This window comes from Chiloscyllium plagiosum, chromosome 15 (assembly GCF_004010195.1).
Source record: "Chiloscyllium plagiosum isolate BGI_BamShark_2017 chromosome 15, ASM401019v2, whole genome shotgun sequence".
Classification (NCBI taxonomy): Eukaryota; Metazoa; Chordata; class Chondrichthyes; order Orectolobiformes; family Hemiscylliidae; genus Chiloscyllium; species Chiloscyllium plagiosum.
In genome coordinates, this window is record NC_057724.1 from 38483441 (window position 1) to 38506640 (window position 23200).

The window sequence follows — 23200 nt, forward strand, 5'->3', positions numbered from 1 at the left end:
TCACTAATTTTAAAGAAACACTCATTGCTGAAAATAAGTCAGTGCACTGAAATTCTTTAATGTAAATTCTTATGAAAACAAATATTTGTACGGGAAGTTGTTTGAAAATGTCAGCTCCAGTAGCTTTATGCACTTTTTAATCACATTCTTATCTACCTTTCATAATTCAGTGCACCTGACTAACTGTCTATCTGATTGCCCCCATGTTGTCCTGTCTCCATAGCCACAGGGGTGACTAAAGTGGTGTACTGACTATCTAAAAATAAATTAATTGAAGCAGACCTGCTTTGAACTGGTCTGATCTGTACACTCCAAGTATCAGACAGCTGTGAAACCAAAATTTGATTTAAATTAAGGCTGATAGTCATTTAAATGGCATACTGTCAGCGATTTTTGGCATTTTGGCCAGCAGGATTAAAATCTGGCCCATTTATCTACACTCACTTGGACTGTAACTGCTTAGATTGAGGCATGAATGTATCTTTTACTTTTAAACTTTGCGATACGACATGGGTCTTCTAAAATAATTTAACGATTTTATGTACCTGAATCTTAAGGATGATCATAGGTATTTTTGTGACTTCCCAAAAACATTTTCATAAACCATGGGTTTAATTTTCATTTTGGAGATGGAAAATTTTGGAGTCTTTTTTTTCTGCCTCTCATGTGAAAATGACTGAATTCTGTATTTTCCAAAGTGTGATTTCTTAAATGATATGGAGGCAGGCATAGCGGCAGGAATAGAAATGAATGTGAGTTTCAAACATCCAAGGCAGCTATCACTGAGGTTTGCTGATTGTCATAAGGGAGAAAGTTTGTGCCATAGCCTGCCACTGCACCACAAGGCAGTGAGGTGACCCATTGAAGCTAGTAAACTGGCTCCTACTTGGGGAAGGAGGAAGGCCCTCATTCTGGAAGATCTGGATCTACTCATCCAGCAGCAGGAGAAAGAGAGGACTGCAGATACTGGAGATCAGGGTCGAGAGTGTGGTGCTGGAAAAGCACAGCAGGTCAGGCAGCATCTGAGGAGCAGGAGAATCAACATTTCGTGCATAATCCCTTCATCTGGATGCCTAAAACATCGATTCTCCAGCTCCTTGGATCCTGCCTGACCTGCTGTGCTTCTCCAACACCACATTCGCAACTCAGCCAGCAGCAGGCCACCTCTCCCTTCAGCACAATCTCCCTTTGGCAATTCCAATTCCTCCTCCTGTCTTGTCTCCTGCTCTCTCCCAATGAGCTCTTTTCCAAAGCTACATTGTCTTCAGGATGTGCGTCAAATATAACTTCATCAGTTTGGCATCATATTTTTTAAGTATGCCTTATGCTACTCCTGGTAGTTCTGCATTACTTATTAAACAGTGGCTTAATGGTAATTGTGACATGAGCAATGCACAGGGCATGAGATTAAGATTGTGGTTAAAGTAATTTCTCTGCTATTGACAACCCAAAGCACATCATAGATGCATAGTTTTGAGCTGCTGTTTTGTACAATATTCGTACCAAACAATGTTTACTGTGGAGAACAACACGGAAGATATAGAATGAGGGGAAATAGATGGTGACATCTTGAAAAATGTCCATATTACAGAGGAGGAAGTGCCAGATGTCTTGAAATGCATAAAAATAGATAAATCCCTAGAACCTGATCAGGTGTACCCTCGAACTCTGTCAGAAGCCAGGGATGTGATTGCTGGGCATCTTGCTGAGATATTTGTATCATTGATAGCACAGGTGAGGTGCCCAATGACTGGAGGTTGGCTAACATGATACCACTGTTTAAGAAAGGTGGTAAGGAAAGGCCAGGGAACCATAGACTGGTGAGCCTGACATTGGTGGTGGGCAAGTTGTTGAAGGGAATCCTGAGGAAAAGGATTTACATGTATATGGAAAGGCAAGGACTGACTACAGATAGTCAGCATTGCTTTGTACCTGAGAAATAATGTCTCATGAACTTGATTGAGTTTTTTGAGGAAGTAACAAAGATTATTGATGAAGGCAGAGTGGTGGATGTGATCTATGTAGAATTCAGTAAGGCATTCGACAAGGTTCCCCATGGGGGAATGGTTAGCAAGGTTAGATCTCAGGGAATACAGGGAGAATAACAAAGATTATTGATGAAGGCAGAGCGGTGGATGTGATCTATGTAGAATTCAGTAAGGCATTCGACAAGGTTCCCATGGGGGAATGGTTAGCAAGGTTAGATCTCAGGGAATACAGGGAGAACTAGCCATTTGGATACAGAACTAGCTCAAAGGTAGAAGATAGAGGGTGGTGGTAGAAGGTTGCTTTTCAGACTCTCGGCCTGTGATCAGTGGAGTTCCACAAGGATTGGTGCTGGGTCCACTGCTTTTCAACATTTATATAAGTGATTTGGATGTGAACATAGAAGTTATAGTTAGTAAGTTTGCAGATGATACCAAAATTGGTGTGTAGTAGACAGCGAAGAAGGTTACCTCAGAGTACAATGGGATCTTTATCAGATGGGCCAGGGGCCAACAAGTGGTCGATGGAGATTAATTTAGATTAATGTGAGGTGCTGCATTTTGGAAAAGCAAATCAGAGCAGGACTTATACACTTCATGGTAAGGTCCTAAGGAGTGTTGCTGAACAATGAGACCTGGAGTGCAGGTTCATAGTTCCTTGAAAGTAGAGTCACAGGTAGATAGGATAGTGAAGAAGGTTTTTGATATGCTTTCCTTTATTGGTCAGAGCATTGAGTGTAGGAGTTGGGAAGTCATGGTGCGGCTGTACAGGACATTGGTTAGGCTACTTTTCGAATATTACATGTAATTCTGTTCTCCTTCCAATCGGAAGGATGTTGTGAAACTTGAAAGGGTTCAGAAAAGATTGACAAGGATGTTGCCAGGGTTGGAGGATTTGAGCTATAAGAGGATGAATAAGCTGGGGCTGTTTTCCCTGTAGCGTTGGAGGCTGAGGGGTGACTTTGTAGAGTTTTATAAAATCATGAGGGGTATAGATAGGATAAATAGACAAGATCTTCTCCCTGGGGCGGGGGAGTCCAGAACTAAAGGACACAGGTTTATGGAGAGAGGGGAAAAATTTAAAAGGGACCGAAGGGGCAACGTTTTCATGCAGAGGGGGTGTGTGTATGGAATGAGCTGCCTGAGGAAGTAGTGGAGGCTGGCACAATTACAGCATTTAAAAGGCATCTGGACAGGTATAGGGATTTCAGAAGAGTTTAGAGGGATATGGGCCGAACGCTAGCAAATGAGACTAGATTAGATTAAGATATCTGGTTGGCATGGATGAGTTGGGCCAAAGGGTCTGTTTCTATGCTGTACATCTCTATGACACTATGACTCTAATAGAATGGAGAGTGTTATCCATGTAAAGACAAGACATGACCTCCACATGAATTGTGCCAACATTGTTATGCATGTATTATATGCAACAGACATAATGTACATCAGGTGAAGATCAAATTGGTTTTCCCTCTTGGTGGTTGTCTCCTGCTTGCCTCAGGCATCATCTGACAGCTATGTCCTTCTGGACTCAGCTAATAGATCAGTTGTGAATCAGTCTTTGTGTCAGATATTGAAGTTCTTCAGGAAAAATATATGCTAAGTGTTTGCTACCCTCTTCTTTTTCCTCATGATGTTCAATACAGGACATAACTGATTTATCAGTTGAGGGAGCCCAGTAAGGGAAATAAGCAAGAGGTTTTGTTATAGAACATAGAACATAGAAAAATACAGTGCAGTACAGGCCCTTTGGCCCTCGATGTTGCCCGATCCAAGCCCACCTAACCTACACTAGCCCACTATCCTCCATATGCCTATCCAATGCCCGTTTAAAAGCCCATAAAGAGGGAGAGTCCACCACTGCTACTAGCAGGGCATTCCATGAACTCACGACTCGTTGAGTAAAAGATCTACCCCTAACATCTGTCCGATACCTACCACCCCTTAATTTAAAGCTATGCCCCCTCGTAATAGCTGACTCCATACGTGGAAAAAGGTTCTCATGGTCAACCCTATCTAAACCCCTAATCATCTTGTTGACTTTGTTTGACCTGATGCCATAAAACTTAATAAGATCTAGAGTTAGTGTTGAGGACTCCCTGGATCAGTCCTTCCTCAAATCCTCAGCTGGGTCTTTCCTTCCCATGGGCCCTATCCAGGAATGGTGGATGCTAATGCTGGTGGCTGTAATTTTAGCTGTAAAGTATGATTCAATGATTTACACAAGTCCCCAGATGTTCGTGAGGAGAACTTGGCATCAATGTCTGAGCAGGGTGTATTTGTGCCACTTCCAGTGCCTGGATTGACATTTAATCATTACCAGCACAAAAGCAGGCCATTCAACTCCTCCTGTCCGTGCTGGCCCTCCAGAGGAGCAAATTCCGTTCTGCCACTTTGCAGTCCTCTCCTCACATCACTGGATTCTTTGAACACTGAGGAGGGTACAGCAGGAGATGACACTGTGTTGGCCCTCTGAGAAATAAGCTATGCAGGCTAATCACATTTTCTAGCACTTGATCCAGATCCGTATAAGTTATGGGCTTCAGCTACGTAATCACATTAATTTTGAAGTTAAGGTCAGACCAAGCTGCTCGAAAATATCTAATAATTGGCCACTTGAACAGCAATTCTAGATGGTTATTGTCATTCCACTGATTACCCACTTTTTAATTATTCAGTTAGCAATAATATAATCATAGAATATTTACAGTACCAAAAAGAAGCCATTTGGTACACCATATCTGTCCTGGCTGAATAATGAGCCACCTAGCCTAATGCCATTTTCCAGTTTTTGTTCATAGCCCTTCAGGTTATGGTGCTTGAATATCAGGTGAATCATCCAGTTTTATTCTCAGTCAACTCTTCTGCAGTGAATTGATACATCTGATTATCTTGCTTGGCCAGTTCAGAGGGCAGATAAGAGGCAAGCGTATTTCTTTGGGTCTGAATTCACATTTTGGTCAAACCAGACATGTGTATAACAACTTAGTTTAAGTAATCCTGACAAATTACCATTGAATTGGAATAGATATTAAATATATTGACCAATTTTAAATCTTCCTACCAGGCATTGTATCCAAGTCTCAAAAAGATGAAAACGTTACAGAAATTAGGATGTCTCCCTATTGTAGCTGATGCAAAACCATCAATTTGAGTGTTTGTGCTTTTAAGTAAAGAGTTCTAAAATACTGAGTTTTGACGAGAAATGTAAGTGTTCTCAGGCCCCTGCATTCAGTAGAATAGTTGTTGACTATGGCATTTGGAATAGGCATTCGAAGACAAGTTAGCAAAAAAATACGTTGCTGATTCCAGGGTGATCTCTGCCAAGAATAAGTCAACCTTGTTCCCTCCAAATGCCAAAGAAAGGCACAGTTTTGATTCATCAATGTTGGATTACTCAAAATGTGGTGGATCTTCACAGGCAGCCTTTAGCCTTTCTTCAGTTGCTGACACTTGATTTCTAGCTCCCACTCTACATGGTGCTTCTGATACATCACGTTTTGCATAATGGGACTGGGTACAATTTAGGTAAATCAATAGAGTTCGCATTGTTAAGTTGAAGGTATTTCATTTATGTGCAAGTGTGGCCAGACCCTCAGGAGCAGTAGATTATTGACGAACTTCATGAACCATATTGTCAGCATCAGCATGCAGCCTATGCCCTGCATAAAAAATATTGACATTGTTAAATATAGCAATAATCACTGAATTATGTTTTATATAAATCTAATAAATAACAATATAGATAATCTTATCTAACATTTCCTTCAAGCATCCATTTTCATTCTCTAAATTCATCTATTCCTCTTCTTCAGTATGCTTTCTGGCCTGATCTACATTTTGAGCTACAACATTCCATTATGTAGTATTCTCAACCATGGGTCACATTACTGGTTTGAAGATCACAGGTTGCCAAGTACAGAAGCAAAAATCCCTAATTAGTATCTCCCAATTAGAATATCGAATAATTAAGGTTTGTGAGATAAGGTACCTATAATTAGGAATTAGCAGGCAGTAGTTGGTGAATAAAAGTATACAAGGTTGCACCTCTAAGAGCTTTTACTTTAATGATTTATATCTGGCTTATTTCAACTAAGTGAAGAATAAACATTTTCATCATTTCATGTTCATATTCACATTTTTGACATTTCTCTGATATTTTTCTAAGTTTTCTAAATTAAGAATAGGTTGCAATTTGGAAAACAAAATGATTGTCATTCTTATTTGTAAATAAATTGGAACTACGTTGACAAAGAACTCATGTGAAATTTTTCTAAAGGCAGAGGAGAAATTTTCCCCTCCCTGGACCTGCTTTCTTCAGCACTTACTGTTTTATGTTTTATTTTAGTATAACGCAGGTAGTTGATAAGAAGTGCTTAAGTTTTTCACAGATTTGCATCATAAAATCACTATGTGTCTTAAAATTTCTGTCACCTTGGAGTTTTAAAATTAAAAGAGCATTTTTTTTTGCCAAATCTGCAGAAAGGACTGAGATGAATAGTTATAGCTAAAGATTGAAAAATGAAGAATGGAAGGTAAAATGTTAAGTAGCAGCAGTAGATTCTCAACACCTTTTAAGAATGTCTGCATTTATTGGACTTTCAGATTGATGGCTGCAAATGAAGCATAAATTTGCTACCACAGGCAAATGACCAATTTAATGAACAGTGTGGAACAAATGCAAAATATTACCTCTTAATAGTTGAAGCTTACTTACCCCAGTATTAACTTGCTGCAATCAATTCTTGGGAAAGTTTAGAAGCAATCTCAATTAATATTTTGAGTTGTTTTTTGTTAATTTTCTGGCACCAAAGATATATAATCATCTATAACTCAGCACTCATTGGCTGGGAATGCAACATGAGCAAACTGCAAGATGGAGTATTTCATATCGAACATAACTTATATTAAAACTTCTATTTTTACATGCACTCAGGAATAAAAGGATCGACATTAAACTTTCTAGGACCAGTGATCCCACTAATAATATTATCAGCTCCAATCTCCTTTCTAGAGTATATTAAGCAACATCATATACTGAGGCAGCACAGCTATCTGGAAAAATGGCTGCAAAGTGAACAGTCCTACAGCCAGTACTGAAGTGTTGTAATGTCAATCATTTTCTAAGCAAGAGTGAGTTGATTGTTACTTGACTTTCATGGAGAGCAGTATGGTTTTATGAAAAAATTGCATCATCCATTGGTGAAGACAATGCAAAAACACATGGAAAGTATCTGTTATTCTTAAATTACAACATGCGAAGAGTTCCTCTTCAGAAGAAGATTCACTCAAATATTTGTGATCAGTAGTAAAGAGTCTTATCAGAGACTCAGCTGCAGACTTCCAGCCTGTTGTCATAATTTGGACTAGAGTGTATCACAGGGGTTAGTAAAAAAAAATTCAAAATCAGGCTGGACAGGTAAAAAATACTAAAGAGAAAATGAAGCCCAGGTTAGAAAATAGACTTGAGGATAATAGATGAGACTGAGGTTACACTTGAACAGCATTTCCTTTCACAAAGTACATGTTGTTGCCATTTCAAAAGGACAAGAAACAATTTATTTGTCACTGTTTACTTGACCAGGTATTGGGTTACAGCCAGGATATTGCTATCTTAACATAATCTCAATAATGTTCCAACTCTTTCAGTCTCCGAAGTCTGCCTTTATTAGTGCAGCGAAGAAAGCACAGCTTAGGACGAATCCTGTCAAAGTACGATTTTCTGAAGAAGTCACGATCAACGGAAACAGTTCTGTGAGTCTTTACAATTTCTGTTTCAGTCAAAAAAGGTGAATTTTAAAGCCTACACCCTACCCAGTGATTGCAGTGTGGATAGGAGTAAAGATAGTGGAAAGAGCACAAACTACAATCCCATACTTGACATCATAACCAGCCTGAAATTAAGCACAGGAATACTCTTTGCAAACTGGGTGATACAGGAATTGCTCTTGCTGGTGTGGATTAATAAGGATACTTCAGACCTCCATTGACCTTTGCTTCCACCACAGCTAATCTATTTGTCGACTTACCTGATTTCTCTCAGTAAATTCTCCCATTCTAATCATGATAGACCTTGCCAGAGACATTTGTATTGTATTATTGTGGTAGTCAGAGCACTTCTTCTGATGCCACTTGGACTAACAAACAACCATCAGCAATGTTAATTTAGCTGAACCTGGAAAATTCATAGAATCAGAGCATTCAAATGAACTTCTCCTCCCAAGTTTGAGTCTATCTATATGCTGCTGTATCCTCTGGCAATCATCCTCACCACCTGCAGTTACCTCTAATCTTTGTGTCATCCACAAACTTACTAATCATACCACTTCCATTCTCCTCCAAATTATATATATTACAAACCACAGAGGTCCCAGCACTGATCCCTGTGGAATACCACTAGTCACAGATCTCCAGTCAGTAAAATCCGTTTCCACCACCACTCTATGTCTTCTAAGACACCATGACTATGCCAGTTCTGTATCCATCTCACCAGCTCACTGCAAATCTCATGTGACTTAACTTTTGTATCAGCCTTCTTCCTTGTCAAAGACCTTGCTAAAGTCCATCAACCACCTGCTCTCATCAATCATCTTCATCACTTCCTCAAAAACATTTGTGAGACAAGAACTTCCCCACACAATGCTGCCTATCACAAATAGGTCCATGTTTTTCCAAATGTGATAAAGCCTATCATAAAAGTCTTCTCCAATAATTTCCCTACCACTGATGTAAGGCTTACTGGCATGTAATTTCCTGGATTATCCCTGTCGCCCTTCTTAAATAAAGGAACAACATTGGGTATTCTCCAGTCCTCTGGGACATTGCCTGTGACTAAAGATAAGAGCACTTCCAAGTTGCAGGGTTACAGAGCCAAAAAGGAGCATCAGTCAGAAAGAAGCTTGGCAGTGACTGGGACCGTTAAGGAGTGGAAAAGGCCATTCCAGAATAGCATGATCAGAAACACACCCCTGTATTCAACCTGGCATGGAATTATGTTAAAATGAAATCTCAGACACAAAACAATATAAGATCCTTATTAACTGAACAATGTTAAAGCAGACAACCTAACATGAAGCTAATTAACATAGGACCTTATTATGTGTCTTTTAGGACTTGATCAGCTCATCAATACTCATGCACCATTCTGGTTATGGACATTTTAAGTCTCAGACCCAGGATAAATTTTGTATCTTCACGCACTGACTAACCAGCTGAGAGAGGGCAATAAATGATAATCAAAAGGATGCCTTCCTTGCCCATGATTGACCTAATAGCAGATCCCTCATGGTGTCTAGAGTCCGTGCTAAAGACTTTCAGAACCACTCCATCCCTACTGTATATCATCATGTTGCTGCCTCTGGTGTGTCCTGTGAGACAGGACATATTCAAGGGCAGTGATGGAGGATTCTGGGAGATTGGCTTAAATGTTTGTTTGTCTGAGTATGCTCATGTCTGTGGAAATGCAATCCCAATTTTAACATAACGCAATATGTTAGTGAGGAAGAATTTGCAAGCTTGACTCAAGAAGGTGTGTGTTTCTATTTCCTATGCCTCAATGAATGCTGGTCAGTCTACTTAATTTTAATTTCAATTGCACAATGGTTTCATACATCAAAATGGCATATACACCATTGCATTGTTATCTTGAAAAACATACATTCTGGACTGGGTATGGATAAGATTTCAGCCTTGGGAGGACAACGAGGCTTATGATAATTTTGTGGTTTCATGATCATTATAAACAAGGTTAGAATTTTATTTCAGAATCATTAATTGATAAAGTTTCCCAGCTGCCACGATGGAATTTGACTTCATATCTCCAGAACATTTGTCTGTATTGCTGCAATACAATATCATTACCATACCCTGTAAGTCTCCTGAAATTTTCTGCTATTCTACCCAGGGACTCTCCTCCAGGGCCTCAGGCTCTGTGATAGTTTTTAAAATAATTTCTGAGAACACATTACTTAGTGGGCAGCATGGTGGCACAGTGGTTAGCACTGCTGCCTTGCAGCGCCGGAGACCCGGGTTCAGTTCCCACCTCAGGTGACTGACTGTGGGGAGTTTGCACATTCTCCCCGTGTCTGCGTGGGTTTCCTCCGGGTGCTCCGGTTTCCTCCCACAATCCAAAAATGTGCAGGTGAGGTGAATTGACCATGCTAAATTGCCTGTATTTTTAGGTGAAGGGGTAAATGTAGGAGAATGCGTCTGGGTGGGTTACGCTTCAGTGGGTTGGTGTGGACTTGTTGGGCCAAAGGGCCTGTTTCCACACTGTAAGTAATCTCATCTATCTAGACTCAGCTTGGGCTCTGACTTTCTATTTTCACTGACTGTATTCTACCAGTTTAGCTGCTGGTCTCTCGCTCGGTTTTACCTCATGCTTGCTCTGCACCCTGGAGCAGGCCCTCAGTTTAAGCTTTCACTCAAAAGATACCATCTTTGAAAATGTTCTCTTGGTATTCATTTCATCCTGATTACAGGATTATACCTTAGAGAGGAGTTTAAAGCCACAAACTTCTAATATATGCCAAACAATAAGGACATCTGCAAAGCCATAAACATGTAAAGTAATGTAACACAATAAATGTTATGTTATTTCTTGGATGAAATCTATCAGATATTACAGATGTTATTTAAATAAATGCAACATTTTCTGTTCCTACTAGGACCCTATGAAAGAGGAAACTCTGATGTTGATCTCAAACGTATTGAATGTGTACCTGGAAAACGGTCAGATGAAATCGTTCACCTTTGACAGCAGAACAACCGTGAGGGTAAGACCATCTCAGAAGAGAAAGGAAACTTAAATCCACAATATATTTTTAACCAGCAAATACAGAGTTGCCTGACTGGCAAATCCCACCTCCTGCTAAATCAGATGTAGTCACCTTCAAGGTGGGTTGGGATTGTGCTTGCATTTTAAAAAAAATGTTTTTACATACCAACCAAACCCTACCCACTAATTTTTGGAGGTTAAATTTAACTGCTAAAATACTGTAAAATGCATTCATTTCCATCCATCTCCACCTTCAATCTTCATATCCAGAAAGTACAAAACTTCAGGTGTAACATTCTAAATTACATGCAATTGTATCGATATGTACTTCAGTTCCATTGTTTATCTGTAATGAGTTATTTAATGTTGAGTATATTTACATCAGTCCTGCTACACGTTCAAAAAATGATTTTTATATATCAGGATCTTTTGCACACAAGTGTCTTGAAAAAGTTAAACATTATATTGCAAAGCCTAGTACATTCACATGTGTCAAAAGATTCTGCAAAATAGGTAATTAAGATGCTGTAGAACTCACTTTTGTTATTTTTCCATAGACTGTAAAATAATAAACAATTTATTGGCCTGCCTTGGAAATCAAATACAACTCATGCCATGGTGTTAGTCTTTCATTGTTTTCTAGTTATAAACAAATGACAAAAGGAGCTCAAAGGGATCGATCTTGACTTTTGTGATGATGTAAATTGTGTAATAGCAATTATCAATAACCAACGAAAATAAAAATGGGGAGAGGTGTAAAGTGGGCTGCCAGCTAATTATTAACAGTATTTCATTAAGTCAAGGTATACCCTAAAGACAGAAAAGTGGTTAGTTGTTCTGGTTTTTTTTAAGTAGAAAGCTGTGTTGAGATTCATGATGTTGGATTTCTGGTGTACTATTGCAAGTAACCTTATTTAAGCCAAATATCACAACTCAATGACATAGGGAAAGGTGGCATGTTCTGTATTTTTTATGATTACGCAAACAGAATTTGTCCTGATTGAAATAAATTAAATATTCTCTGTATATTCACTTTACCATGAAATAAAGCTCTTAATTTATTTGTATCTGACTCTGTTCACCAATTCCTTTTTAGTTTCCCTTTGGAGAGATTGAAGAAGCACGTGTGCAGAGAGCATAAATGTTACCACTATCATAGAAGTACAAGGGCAATGTCAGTCCATCCCCATACAAGTGATGATTAGACCTCAAGTGGGATCAATAAATGCTAATGAATCCAAGGAAGTACCTGTAGACGTCTTGGATTTGCAACATCAGCTTTCTTTATAACTGCCATATTTTGCTAGCTCCCTAAGTTTGAGTGACCAAAAATAAGTTGTGAGATAACATAGGCTGTTTATATGTTTTGTTTCAGCTCCACCATATTTGTGATAATTCTACGTGGAATCCGAGTATTTTAAATCAATTATTTCTGTGGCAATAGATTTCTCTTGAATTTTCCATTGCTGTACAAGTGTATAAATAAGAAAGTAAATACAATATAGCATACACAACTTAAGATTACAAATACCACACCTATTGATCCCTTGTTAACAATAGTGCCTGTGGTGATAATGACAATTAGTTCTACACACTCGTATAAATGATTCCAGCATTTATGTCATTGCAAAACAAAGATAGTGTACTGTACTCATTCTATATATTCTACTCCACCAGGAACTGAAAAGGGGAGGTGAGAGAGTTATAATGGAAACTTATATTCGTGTGGAGTCCATAACTATCTCTGTATTATACAAAAATGGCCATTTAAATAGTTTTTTCAAAGTTTTTAAAATGGTACAATTAATAATGGAAAGTTGTCAGTGGAATGAATATTGTAAGATTTCTCCAGGGTTTCCATGGCTCTTCCACTGAAGTTATAGCATATAAACCAGAAATCCCCAAATGGAAATTGGATGCTATATCTTTTTACAACAATGTAACACTCACGTTGTATAATACTATTGGTTGTTTCACCCTTGAGAATTCTATAATAGAAGTTTGCAGCTTCTGATTTACACAGTGTTATGTATTTGTAGGACGTGATTCTTACGCTGCAAGATAAACTGTGTCTCAGGTGCATAGAACACTTTGCCCTTGTACTGGAGGTGGGCAATGAAGGGCCAGAGAAGAAACTCCTTCTTCTTCATGAGGCGGAGACTCTGATACAGGTCAGTACAAGCAGCTTCTAATACTTTTCTCACATTCATTCTTAAGCAGCTATGTCTTTTTGTCTTTTGATCAAGTTTCCTCTTTTCCCTAAATAGTAGCAATACATTTTAGTGTATGATTCTCTGGCCTTCTGATCCACAAAGCGGTGCCTTTGTGTTATTATTGAATGGGACATGGTATCACCTGTCCAATCATGTTTGATACTCCCCCCACTTGATTGGCACTCACTTCTGGAAGGAGTATTAGATAATGAATAGGTGCAATGATCCTAAATCTTTTTGTCTTTCAGTATGATCCAGAGATTGGGGAATGGAGAAGGGCTCTGTTGAGAAGATGCAGTGCATCGTTAGCTTGTGAACACAAGAGAAGTGGTTTTACATGTGTACATTCATTAAATACCTTAAGGTCAACATCATCCTGTCACTTCTTTGTTTCACCTAGACATATTTGAAACAAGTGGGAACCCCTGTGCAACTTGTTAATCAACAGCTAAAAGGGAAAGAGGGTTCCTCTTGCTTCTTGATCGTGTGGTGAGAAATCTCCACATTCATATCAAACCTGCTAGCCAGCAATGCTTAATGACACACACCACAATGGTACGTGAAAAATAGGCCAATTTAAGGTTGCTTGCCGAAACACCAATAAGAGATTTCAACCTACAGCAAGGAGGTTTCAAAACACACTAGTTCAGCCTAAAACTTCCAAGATGTAGATGCTACCATGAACCAATAGATATTTTCTTGGGAGAAATGGCAGTTCAACAATGGCAAGAATGCAAGGAAAAGGATAGCCTTGGATCCAATGGAGATTAATTTAGATAAATGTGAGATGCTACATTTTGGGAAAGCAAATCAGAACAGGACTTATAGGTCCTAGGGAGTGTTGATGAACAGAGACCTTGGAGTGTAGGTTCATAGTTCCTTGAAAGTGGAGTCACAGGTGGATGGGATAGTGAAGAAGGCATTTGGTATTTTTTCCATTTTTGGTCAGAGCATTGAGTGTAGGAGGTGGAAGGTCATGTTGTGGCTGTACAGGACATTGGTTAGGCCAGTTTTGGAATATTGTGCGCAATTCTGGTCTCCTTCATATTGGAAGGATGTTGTGAAACTTGAAAGAGTTCAGAAAACATTTACAAGGATGTTGCCAGGGTTGAAGGTTTTGAGCCACAGTGAGAGGTTGAATAGGCTGTGGCTGTTTTTCCTGGAGAATTGGAGGCTGAAGGGTGACCTTATAGAGGTTTATAAAAATCATGAGGGGCATGGATAGGATAAATAGACAAAGTCTTTTCCATAGGGTCAGGGAGTCCAGAACTAGAGGACATAGGTTTAGGGTGAGAGGAAAAAGTTTTCAAACTTTTTCACACAGAGAGTGGTGTGTGTTTGGAATGAGCTGCAAGGAGAAGTGGTAAAGGCTGGTACAATTACAACATTTAAGAAGCATCTGGATGGGTATATGAGTAGGAAGGATTTAGAGGGATATGGGCCGGGTGCTAGCTAATGGTACTAAATTAAGTTAGGGCATCTGGCCAGCATGGACGAGTTGGACCAAAGGGTCTGTTTCCATGTTGTTACATCCCTATGACTCTAAGTCAGTTCGTGCCAATACATTCACAAGTTGTTGTTGTACAGAAAAGACAAACAAAAGTCGGTAATTGGATTCAACAATCTTTGAAAGCATTCATGAATTCTTTCACCGAAGAGAAAGAGGATCATCAATGGCATTTCTAGAGATGCAGAATGCTGTGGTGAAACTTAATGCACAGCATCAAAATGAGCTCAACCAGATCAACTTCAACAAGAAGTGGACCGGTCTAACTGTTCAAAAGAAACCGCTGACTTAAAATCCCAAATATTAGCAGCCACACACCACAATCAATCCTCTGAGATTTAAAAAGGAAATAGTCAATGCTCTTACACACTTAACACAGCAAAGATAAGCCTTGATAAAGGGGAAAGTCTCTCTTTCTCAGAAATACTCCAGAGATCCAAGATCATTGTGAACTATTAGTTGAGGAAAACCTTCTGCTCCAATTAATGAAAACACACTCTTGTAAGTATAATGATCCCAACTGATATTACTATCAGATAAGTCAGATACAAAATGAAATCTGGCCTGATGGATTATATATTATTTTATTTAACATGATGGTCTTTCTCTGAAACATAAGCATACAGTTCTGCAGATTTGGCTTTAACAATAAAACAGAAATGTATTACACAAAAGAAGTGAAGATAAAATTGAGTCAATGAACCTATTTATGTATAATAAAACTTGAAAGATTTTGAAATACACAGTAAAACAAAATCCCATCCATTCCAATACCATCACTTTATAGTAATCAAATACCAGACAGTTGCCTTCTCTATCAAATCTAGAGGTTTGACTTAATTTTTTTCTTTCAATTCCTCATTTTGACAGTTTTCATTTCCTTAATTATTTGTACAAATAAGTTTGAACCTTTATTTCCCATCTTTATTTCTACAGAGAAATATATATTAGCTTCTATATTAGGCTACCTTTCTATATTTTTAATTTAACACTTCTGATGTTGAATTTTCAAACTAAAACCTTTACACTCAAGTAACCTACCTCCAAACCGTTCTTGTATTTAACCTGAATTAGGTCTTCTGGAACTGGACCCCACTGCTTTCCAAACTATGGATTTTTCATAAACAAAATATTCTTATTTATTCTAAACTAAAAGCAAGCCATTACCTTTCAGTGATTGTTTTCTCCAGTTGTAAGGTTCTTACAATACAATCAAATCCCATTAACGCTCCAGAAGGCCCCCAATCTCCTGCTCTCTGACATATACTTCCTTAAAATTATCTTTATAAAGAGACTAACAAGTTAATTATTACTCATTTATACATGCAGATCAAAGCCTACTTGCCACTAGTTCAAATTCACAACTCTGAAATAAATGGTAGTGTATATGACACACCTTACATCACAGAGAATGAAAAAAAACTTCTCTTAAGTTTGCAACAGACTATAGTAGAGAAGCAAAACCTTACCATGAAAACAATCACCTGTATAATGAAGTTGAACTTTTGAAAAAAGTTTCGAAATGCATAACGAAGTAAATAAATTCACCATCCAGCCTGGAGTTCACAATGGTGCATAGGAACTTATTATAGATCTTGGTCCAGAAATCTGTTTCCACATCAAGGAGAATAAGTTGCTACTTTCTGATGAAGCTCCAGAAATATTTTTGGCTACAGAGAGGCAAATACTACAAGCCAAATTTTATGTATTTTTTGGCTAAATATCAGTTGTGCTAAGATTTTCAGAGAGTATTTCTGCCCAAGGCCCAGCAAGTTTTCTTACTGTATCTTACCAAACCCACCTCATTAACTACCTACCCCACCTCAATGTCCTCTTTCTATTTCCATCCTACCACACACTGTTACCAGAAAAACTCACCAATGGCTGAATATCATAGAATTGACCAGCATCCCTGGTAATTGCGCCATCTTTTAAAATCCTTAATGTGCACCCAGATAAGTGCTGTCAGCCTGGAGTTTCTCTCTAAGGTTCCTGACATTTGCCCAAATATGACAGATGAAAAAACTTTGTCACTCCTCTTTGTGATCAGGGACCTGGAGTCCTTGTGGACATGACAAGCACAGGCAGAACATCCTCTTCCCCAGGACCAATGTAGGAGGCCATGATACCACATAACAGCCTGGACCAAAGTTACCTTAGTTAATTTAGGTCATGCATCTCGTGTGCCTAATAAGGCTGGTGCCCAATGCCACTGTCTGAGTCAGATGCCAAGAAGTATAACAAACTCCCAATCATGTGTCTGTTCAAATGTTACTGCTTCTCTTGGAGAAGGTCATGAGCTCCCCTCAATGCCTTGTCATGACAGCGTAGCTCCGACATCTTTGTCATTTTTTAAAAAAAGGCTTTCAACTAAATGCTCTGAAACATTCTTCACCAGCACATTCATCAAGACATGTACTATTAGGGAGAAATCAGTACATATCTTTATTGTAGTTCATGTCAGGTAAGATACCACTGTGACTTTCATGTTGATTTTGTCTTCTATCATGGTATGTCAGCATCATTAACTGGACTAACATATGTTGCCCATCCCTAGATGCCCTTGAGAATGCGATAGTGGGATGTTTTCTTGAACTGCTGCAATTCTTTTGGTTTAGGTAGATCCACAATGTCATTAGGGAGTGAATATGTTCTATAAATGTGCTGTACTATTTTCCTGTGCAAGAATTTGTGATGACATCTGTGATATTACCTCTTTTATGTCTGAAACATTTTTTTAAGATTTTATGTGCTCCTCATTAGAAGTCACAGTTACAGATGTCAGGGTTGGCATTATTTTCAATTTTGTCAAAAGATCAAATTTAGGAAGGTGTGCTAAATCAAAGAATAGAGAAAAGACAAAGAGAAAAGTATGAATACAGAAATGATAGACTATGATAGGAAGCAATAGAAAATTCATATCCAACAGATAAGATTAAAGATTACAAAAACAATAAAAGGATAAAATAAAAGACTGCACATCTGAATGTGGTAGCGTCCAAGTAAACAGATGAACTGAGAATACAAGTAGAAAGAAATAAATGGAATCTAGTCGCCATTACAGAGAGATATAGATTAAAACTTGGATCTTGAAAGGCACAAGATATTTATGAAGGATGTGCAGCTAAGAAAATTTTGTGGGTGGTTCTGTTAGTTAATAATAACAACAGGGAGGAATCTCAGTTCAGGAAATCAAGGTATGGAATCAGTTGAGTAGCAGCTCTGCCTAAAGGGGAGCATAGATGAAATACAGGAAACTTGACTGAAAGACATGCAACAAGCATCTTAATCTACATATCATCAGGAAAACCCTGATAAGCAAAGGTAGTATAGATGAGGAGTTCTTAAAATGGTTTTGGGATGGTCAGTTAGAGAAGCATATTCTGTAGCCAACTAGAAAGCTGGCTTTACTAGGCTTGGCTCTATGTAATGTGATAGGATTAATAAATGAACTCATAGTGAAGGCAGCCCTGGGTAACAGTGACATAAATATAATTGAATTTTACACACAGTTTAAGGGAGAGAGAAGTGGATGCAAGTCATAATATAAGTACAATTATTACAGTGTGAAAACAAAGCTAGCTATAGTGAATTGACAAAGTGAACTAAAGTATTGGTCAATAGTGATACAGTGGCAGACATTTAAGGGGATATTTCAGAATGCATAGAAAAGATAAATTCTGAATAGAAGAAAAAAAATACAAGGGATAGACCCACTGTCTTGGTTAGCTGGAAGGTTAAAGATTGTATCAATTTTGAAGAAAATGCAAAACACTTATAGAAATCACCTTTAAACTGAAGGGGATTGACCTACAAACTATTTGCAATTGTGCAAAGAAAGTTGGCGAGTCAGAAGATTGGATCAAATGTCAAAGAACAGCAAAGAATGAGGGAAAAGTTGGAGTACAAGTAAAGGCCAACCAGAAATACAAAAATAAATACCGTGCATTTCTATAAATAACTAAAAAAGGAAAGCAATTAGAACCTGAGAATTAATCCTATAGGAAATGAGCCTGGAGGATTGATAACGGAAATGAACAAAATGACAGATGAATTGAAGAGATATGTTTCTTCAGTGTTCAGTATAGGGGATACAAGAAGCATCCTAAAAAGCAGCTGTAAATCACTAAATAAAAGGGATAGAAGGACAAACTCGGGAAAGTGATACTTACAAGAGAAGTGGTACTGAATAAATTGTTGCAGCTGAGGGCTGGTAATTGCCTAGGTCCTAGTGGTTTGCAGTCTAAAAGAAGTTGCAAGTGAGATAGTTGATGCATTCTTTTTAATTATTTCATTCTTTCCAAAATAGTTGCATGAGATTTGGAAATAGCAAATGGAAGTTCTTTATTCAAAAGGGAAAGAAACATAAAGCAGGAAGCAATAGACCAGTTAGCTTAATGTCCATTATAGGGAAAATGTTAAAAACTGTTTTTAAAGAAGCTGCAGCAGGACACATGGAGTGAAAGGTAATCAAACATGGTTTTTTGGAAGAGAAATAATGATTGATGAATCTATTAGAGTTCTTTGAGGAAGTAATGTGTTGTAGATGAAAGGAAACTAGTGAAAGTGCTGTACTTAGATTTTAATAAGGCATTTGATAAACTGCCACACCAATGGTTATTGTGGGAAATAAAAGTTCATGCTCTGGGAGGAGCATATTGGCATGAATAGACATTGTCTGGCTAATGGAAAGCAGAGAATAGGCATAAATATTTTACTTTCAGATCAGCAAGATTTACCACATGATGTGCCACAGCTGCAACCTCAAATGTTTACAATTCATATTCAGTGATTTGGATGAAGGGACAAGAGGTGTGGTTGCCAAATGTTTGTCGTTTATATAAATGATTAAGATGAGAATGTGGGAGGCATGGTGAGTAAGTTTGCAGATGATGCCAAAAGTGGTGGTATAGTGGACAGCGAAGAAGGTTATCGAGATTACAAAGAGATTTGATCAATTGGGTCAATGAGCCAAGGAATGGCAGATGGAGTTTAATTTGGATAATTTGATAAAATAAACAAGGGCAGAATTTGTACGATTAAAAGGAGTGCCTCGGTTAGTGTTGTAAAACAGAGCCCTCAAGGGTTTAGGTACATAATTCTTTGAAGTTCTTATCACATGTAGACAGGGTGATTAAGAAGGCATTTATCACGCTTGCCTTCATTGCTCAGACCTTTGGGTATCGGAGTTGGGACATCATGTTGAGGTTGTACAGGATGCTGGTGATGCCTCTTCTGGAGTACTGTGTGCAGTTCTGTTCTTCCTGTTATAGGAAGGATATTATTAAGCTGGAGAGGGTTCAAAAGAGATTTACAAAGATGTTACAGGGAATGGAGGGTTTGATTCATAAGGAGAGACTGGATTGGCTGGGACTGTTTTTTCACTGGAGGATAGGAGGTTGAGGGAGTGACCTTATTGAGGTTTATAAAATCATGAGGGGCATATATAAGGTGAATGACAGATGTATTTTCCCCTGGATGAGGGATTTCAAAATTAGGGGGCATATTTTTAAGATGAGAGGAGGAAGTCTTTTAAAAAGACAGGAGGGGAAACGTTTGTACACAGAGACTGGTTTGTGTGTGGAATGAACTTACACAGGAAATGGTGGATGTGGGTACAATTACAACGTTTAAAAGACGTTTGGATAAGTACATGAATAATAAATGTTTGGAAGGATATGGACCAAGTGAAGGCAGGTGGACACTAGTTTAGTTTGGATTATAATTAGCATGGACTGGTTGGACAGAAGGGTCTATTCCCATGCTGTAAGACTGTATGATTCTTTAACAAAGATTGGTAGGAAAGTAAGTTGTGAAAAAACAAAGGGGCAAGGGGGCTACAAAAGATATAGATAGATTAAGTGGGCAAAGATCTGACAAATGGAGAATGCTATGCAAAAATCTAATATTGTCCATTTCAGCAAGCGGAATAAAAATATAAGCTTATTATTTAAATAGTAAGAGATAGCAGAAGTTTGAGATTCAGAGAAATCTAAGTGTTGTCAGACTTCAACCATAAATGCTAACGTGCAAAATCAGTAAGCAATTAGGAAGGCTTAAATAATGTTACCATTTACGATGAAGAGAATTGAATTCAAAAGTAGAGAGGTTATGTCTCAGTTATACAAAACATTGCAGAGACCAAAGCTGTAGTATTTTGCGCAGTATTGGTCAGCATGCTTAATAATGATGGATGTAATGCCTTGGAAGCAATTCAGAGAAGGTTTATCAGATTCTTAATTAAAATGGACAAGTTGTTTTGTGAAGAAAGGCTGTAAAGGTTAGGTTTGTATTTGCTGGAGTTTAGGAGAGTAAGAAATGACCTGACTGTAATATTTAACATCCTGAGGGGTCCTGACAGTGTAGGCATGGAGAGGATGTTCCTTTTTACAGGAGAATCTGGAGCTAGGAGTCACTGTTTCACATAAGAGTTTGCCCATTTAAAATAGAGATGTGTACATTTTCTTCTCACTTATGGCCATTGGTGTTTGGAATTCTCCTTCTGAAAGGGCAGTGGAAGCAGAGTCCTTGAATGTTTTTAAAGTAGAGGTGGATAGATGCCTGATTAGCAAAGGATCAATAGATTATGTAGGATAAGTGGGAATGTGACTTGTGATTACAATGAGATCAGCCATAATCTTACAGAGTGACATGAGGGGTCAAATGGCCTACTCTTGCTCCTAAGTGTTTTTTTTCCTGTGTACTTCAAAATCGATGAAATGAAAGTTGGGTGAGCTTTATAATAGGAGAAAGTGAGGACTGCAGATGCTGGAAATCAGAGTCGAGAGTGTGGTGCTGGAAACATACCCACACCCTCAACTCTGAACTTTATAATATGTAGGTGATTAGTTCCGCTGGTTTGCAGAAAATTTGAAATTTTTACTTATTGATCTCAAGCCTGATTTCTAATATTCATACTAAGCACTTCCAGTTCAGTAGTTTCATGATTTAAATACAGAGTTAAGCTTTCCCTACACTATTTATCGGACATTTATAGTGGTGCAGAGTTATGCTACTCTACTTATCCCAGAAATATATCTTACCCATCAGAAAAGTACTCCCTATTTGCATTTCTGTGGTATTTCCCTTTCTTACTTCAGCCACAGTTTTTACCTTTTTGTGCATAGTTGTCCCAAATTTGTGCAACTTTGGCTAAGTTATGAGCAAGTTTCTGGTCAATTGAAATCAGTATTTCCTGTAGGATGCTTAAAGTCAGCACTGACGGGATGTTTAAACCATCACCATAAGGACCCTATGTGATAGTGGTGGAAACACAATATGTGAATAATTAAAATCACCATCCTATAAATAGCTATTCTAATGCTGGAGCCAAACTTCAATACGCTTGTTATTATACACCTACAAAGCATAAACAGACTAAATTGACATAAACTAATACAAATCATATTCCATGTATTTATGAATAATATTTCAAATAGCAATTTTGTGAATTGGCTAACTTGCTTTGAATACTAAGTGTGAATTGTTTGACTTTAACATTTCTATTGAGACTCAAATGCACTTATCAGTTTCTGTTGTGGCTCTCCTTTAGGTTGTGCAGCGCAGTCACTTTCACACCATGAAATGTATCCTCAGAATCACCTTCTTTCCAAAGGACCCAGTGGACCTGCTGAGGAGAGATCCTGTGGCATTTGACTATCTCTACGCACAGGTAAGCACAGTTAGGGATTGGGAGTTCAGTGGAACATTTTACTGTGCTTCGTTCCCCAGAACAACTGACTGCTCAGCACATAATTGCACAAAAGACCATCAGCCCTTGTGCCCATGCCATCGTTGAACGACCACTTTGCACCTGGACAAACTTCAGCAAGTCGGTGTTGCCCATCACTGGCAATATCATGGCATAGCAGCAGCATTTTTCAACAATCCTACCATTGACCCAATAGGCCCTCCCCCACCCCCGTCCACCTTGCACCCTCCTAAATAATCAACATCTTTGCAGCTCCCTGACTGAGAATATGCAATTCCCCTGGCTGCTGATATGGCACTTCAAGACTGATTACTCTGCACTCCTTGAACTTCAGCCAGATCCCCTGAATCTGAGTATCCCAAGTAGTTGACTGCACCGTGTGTGGACTATGCCCATGATTGACAGTGCTAGGGCCCCCAACCACGTCTTGAATGGACTAAGGACAAGCCCCCACCAGTTTCTAACATGGCCACTTGGCAGAATAAACAAGTATTATGTTTGTCCCATAATAAACTGGCGACTGCAGTAGGTGTTTCATTGATGTCTTGAGGTACTATTCATCAAGATGTACTCCCCTCCACCATAACTACTGGACCGATCCCCACTGACAAGCATAACAAGCAACCTGTCTGTGTTAAAGGGCACTTCATTGCTACAGGAGTGATAGCCTTTAGCTTGGCTGAAGTGTCAACATGCTAACAGGCATGGCATGAGACTTTAAAAACTGCAGATGCTGGATTCCAAAGGAGGCAGGCAGGAGGCTGGAAGAACAGAGTAGTCAAGGCAGCATCAGAAGGTCCTGAAGAAAGGTTATACCTGAAATGTTGACTTCTCCTGATGCTGCTGAAAATGTGTTGCTCGAAAGGCGCAGAAGGTCAGGCAGCATCCAAGGAGCAGGAGAATCGATGTTTCGGGCATGAGCCCTTCTTCAGGAATGAGGAAAGTGTGCCAAGCGGGCTAAGGTAAAAGGTAGGGAGGAGGGACTTGGGGGAGGGGCGTTGGAAATGC

The 23200-nt window shown here is 38.7% G+C and overlaps 1 protein-coding gene across 1 annotated transcript in view; it reads left to right on the forward strand.

The window, feature by feature from the left end:
• The window catches only part of frmpd3 (FERM and PDZ domain containing 3), a 532412-nt gene that overhangs the window by 411118 nt on the left and 98094 nt on the right, over positions 1 to 23200 (forward strand). The window contains exons 8-11 of the mRNA XM_043705300.1: positions 7635 to 7739; positions 10652 to 10759; positions 12801 to 12932; positions 22034 to 22153. Coding sequence (XP_043561235.1) covers positions 7635 to 7739; positions 10652 to 10759; positions 12801 to 12932; positions 22034 to 22153 — 465 coding nt within the window. The remainder of the gene's footprint in view (positions 1 to 7634; positions 7740 to 10651; positions 10760 to 12800; positions 12933 to 22033; positions 22154 to 23200) is intronic.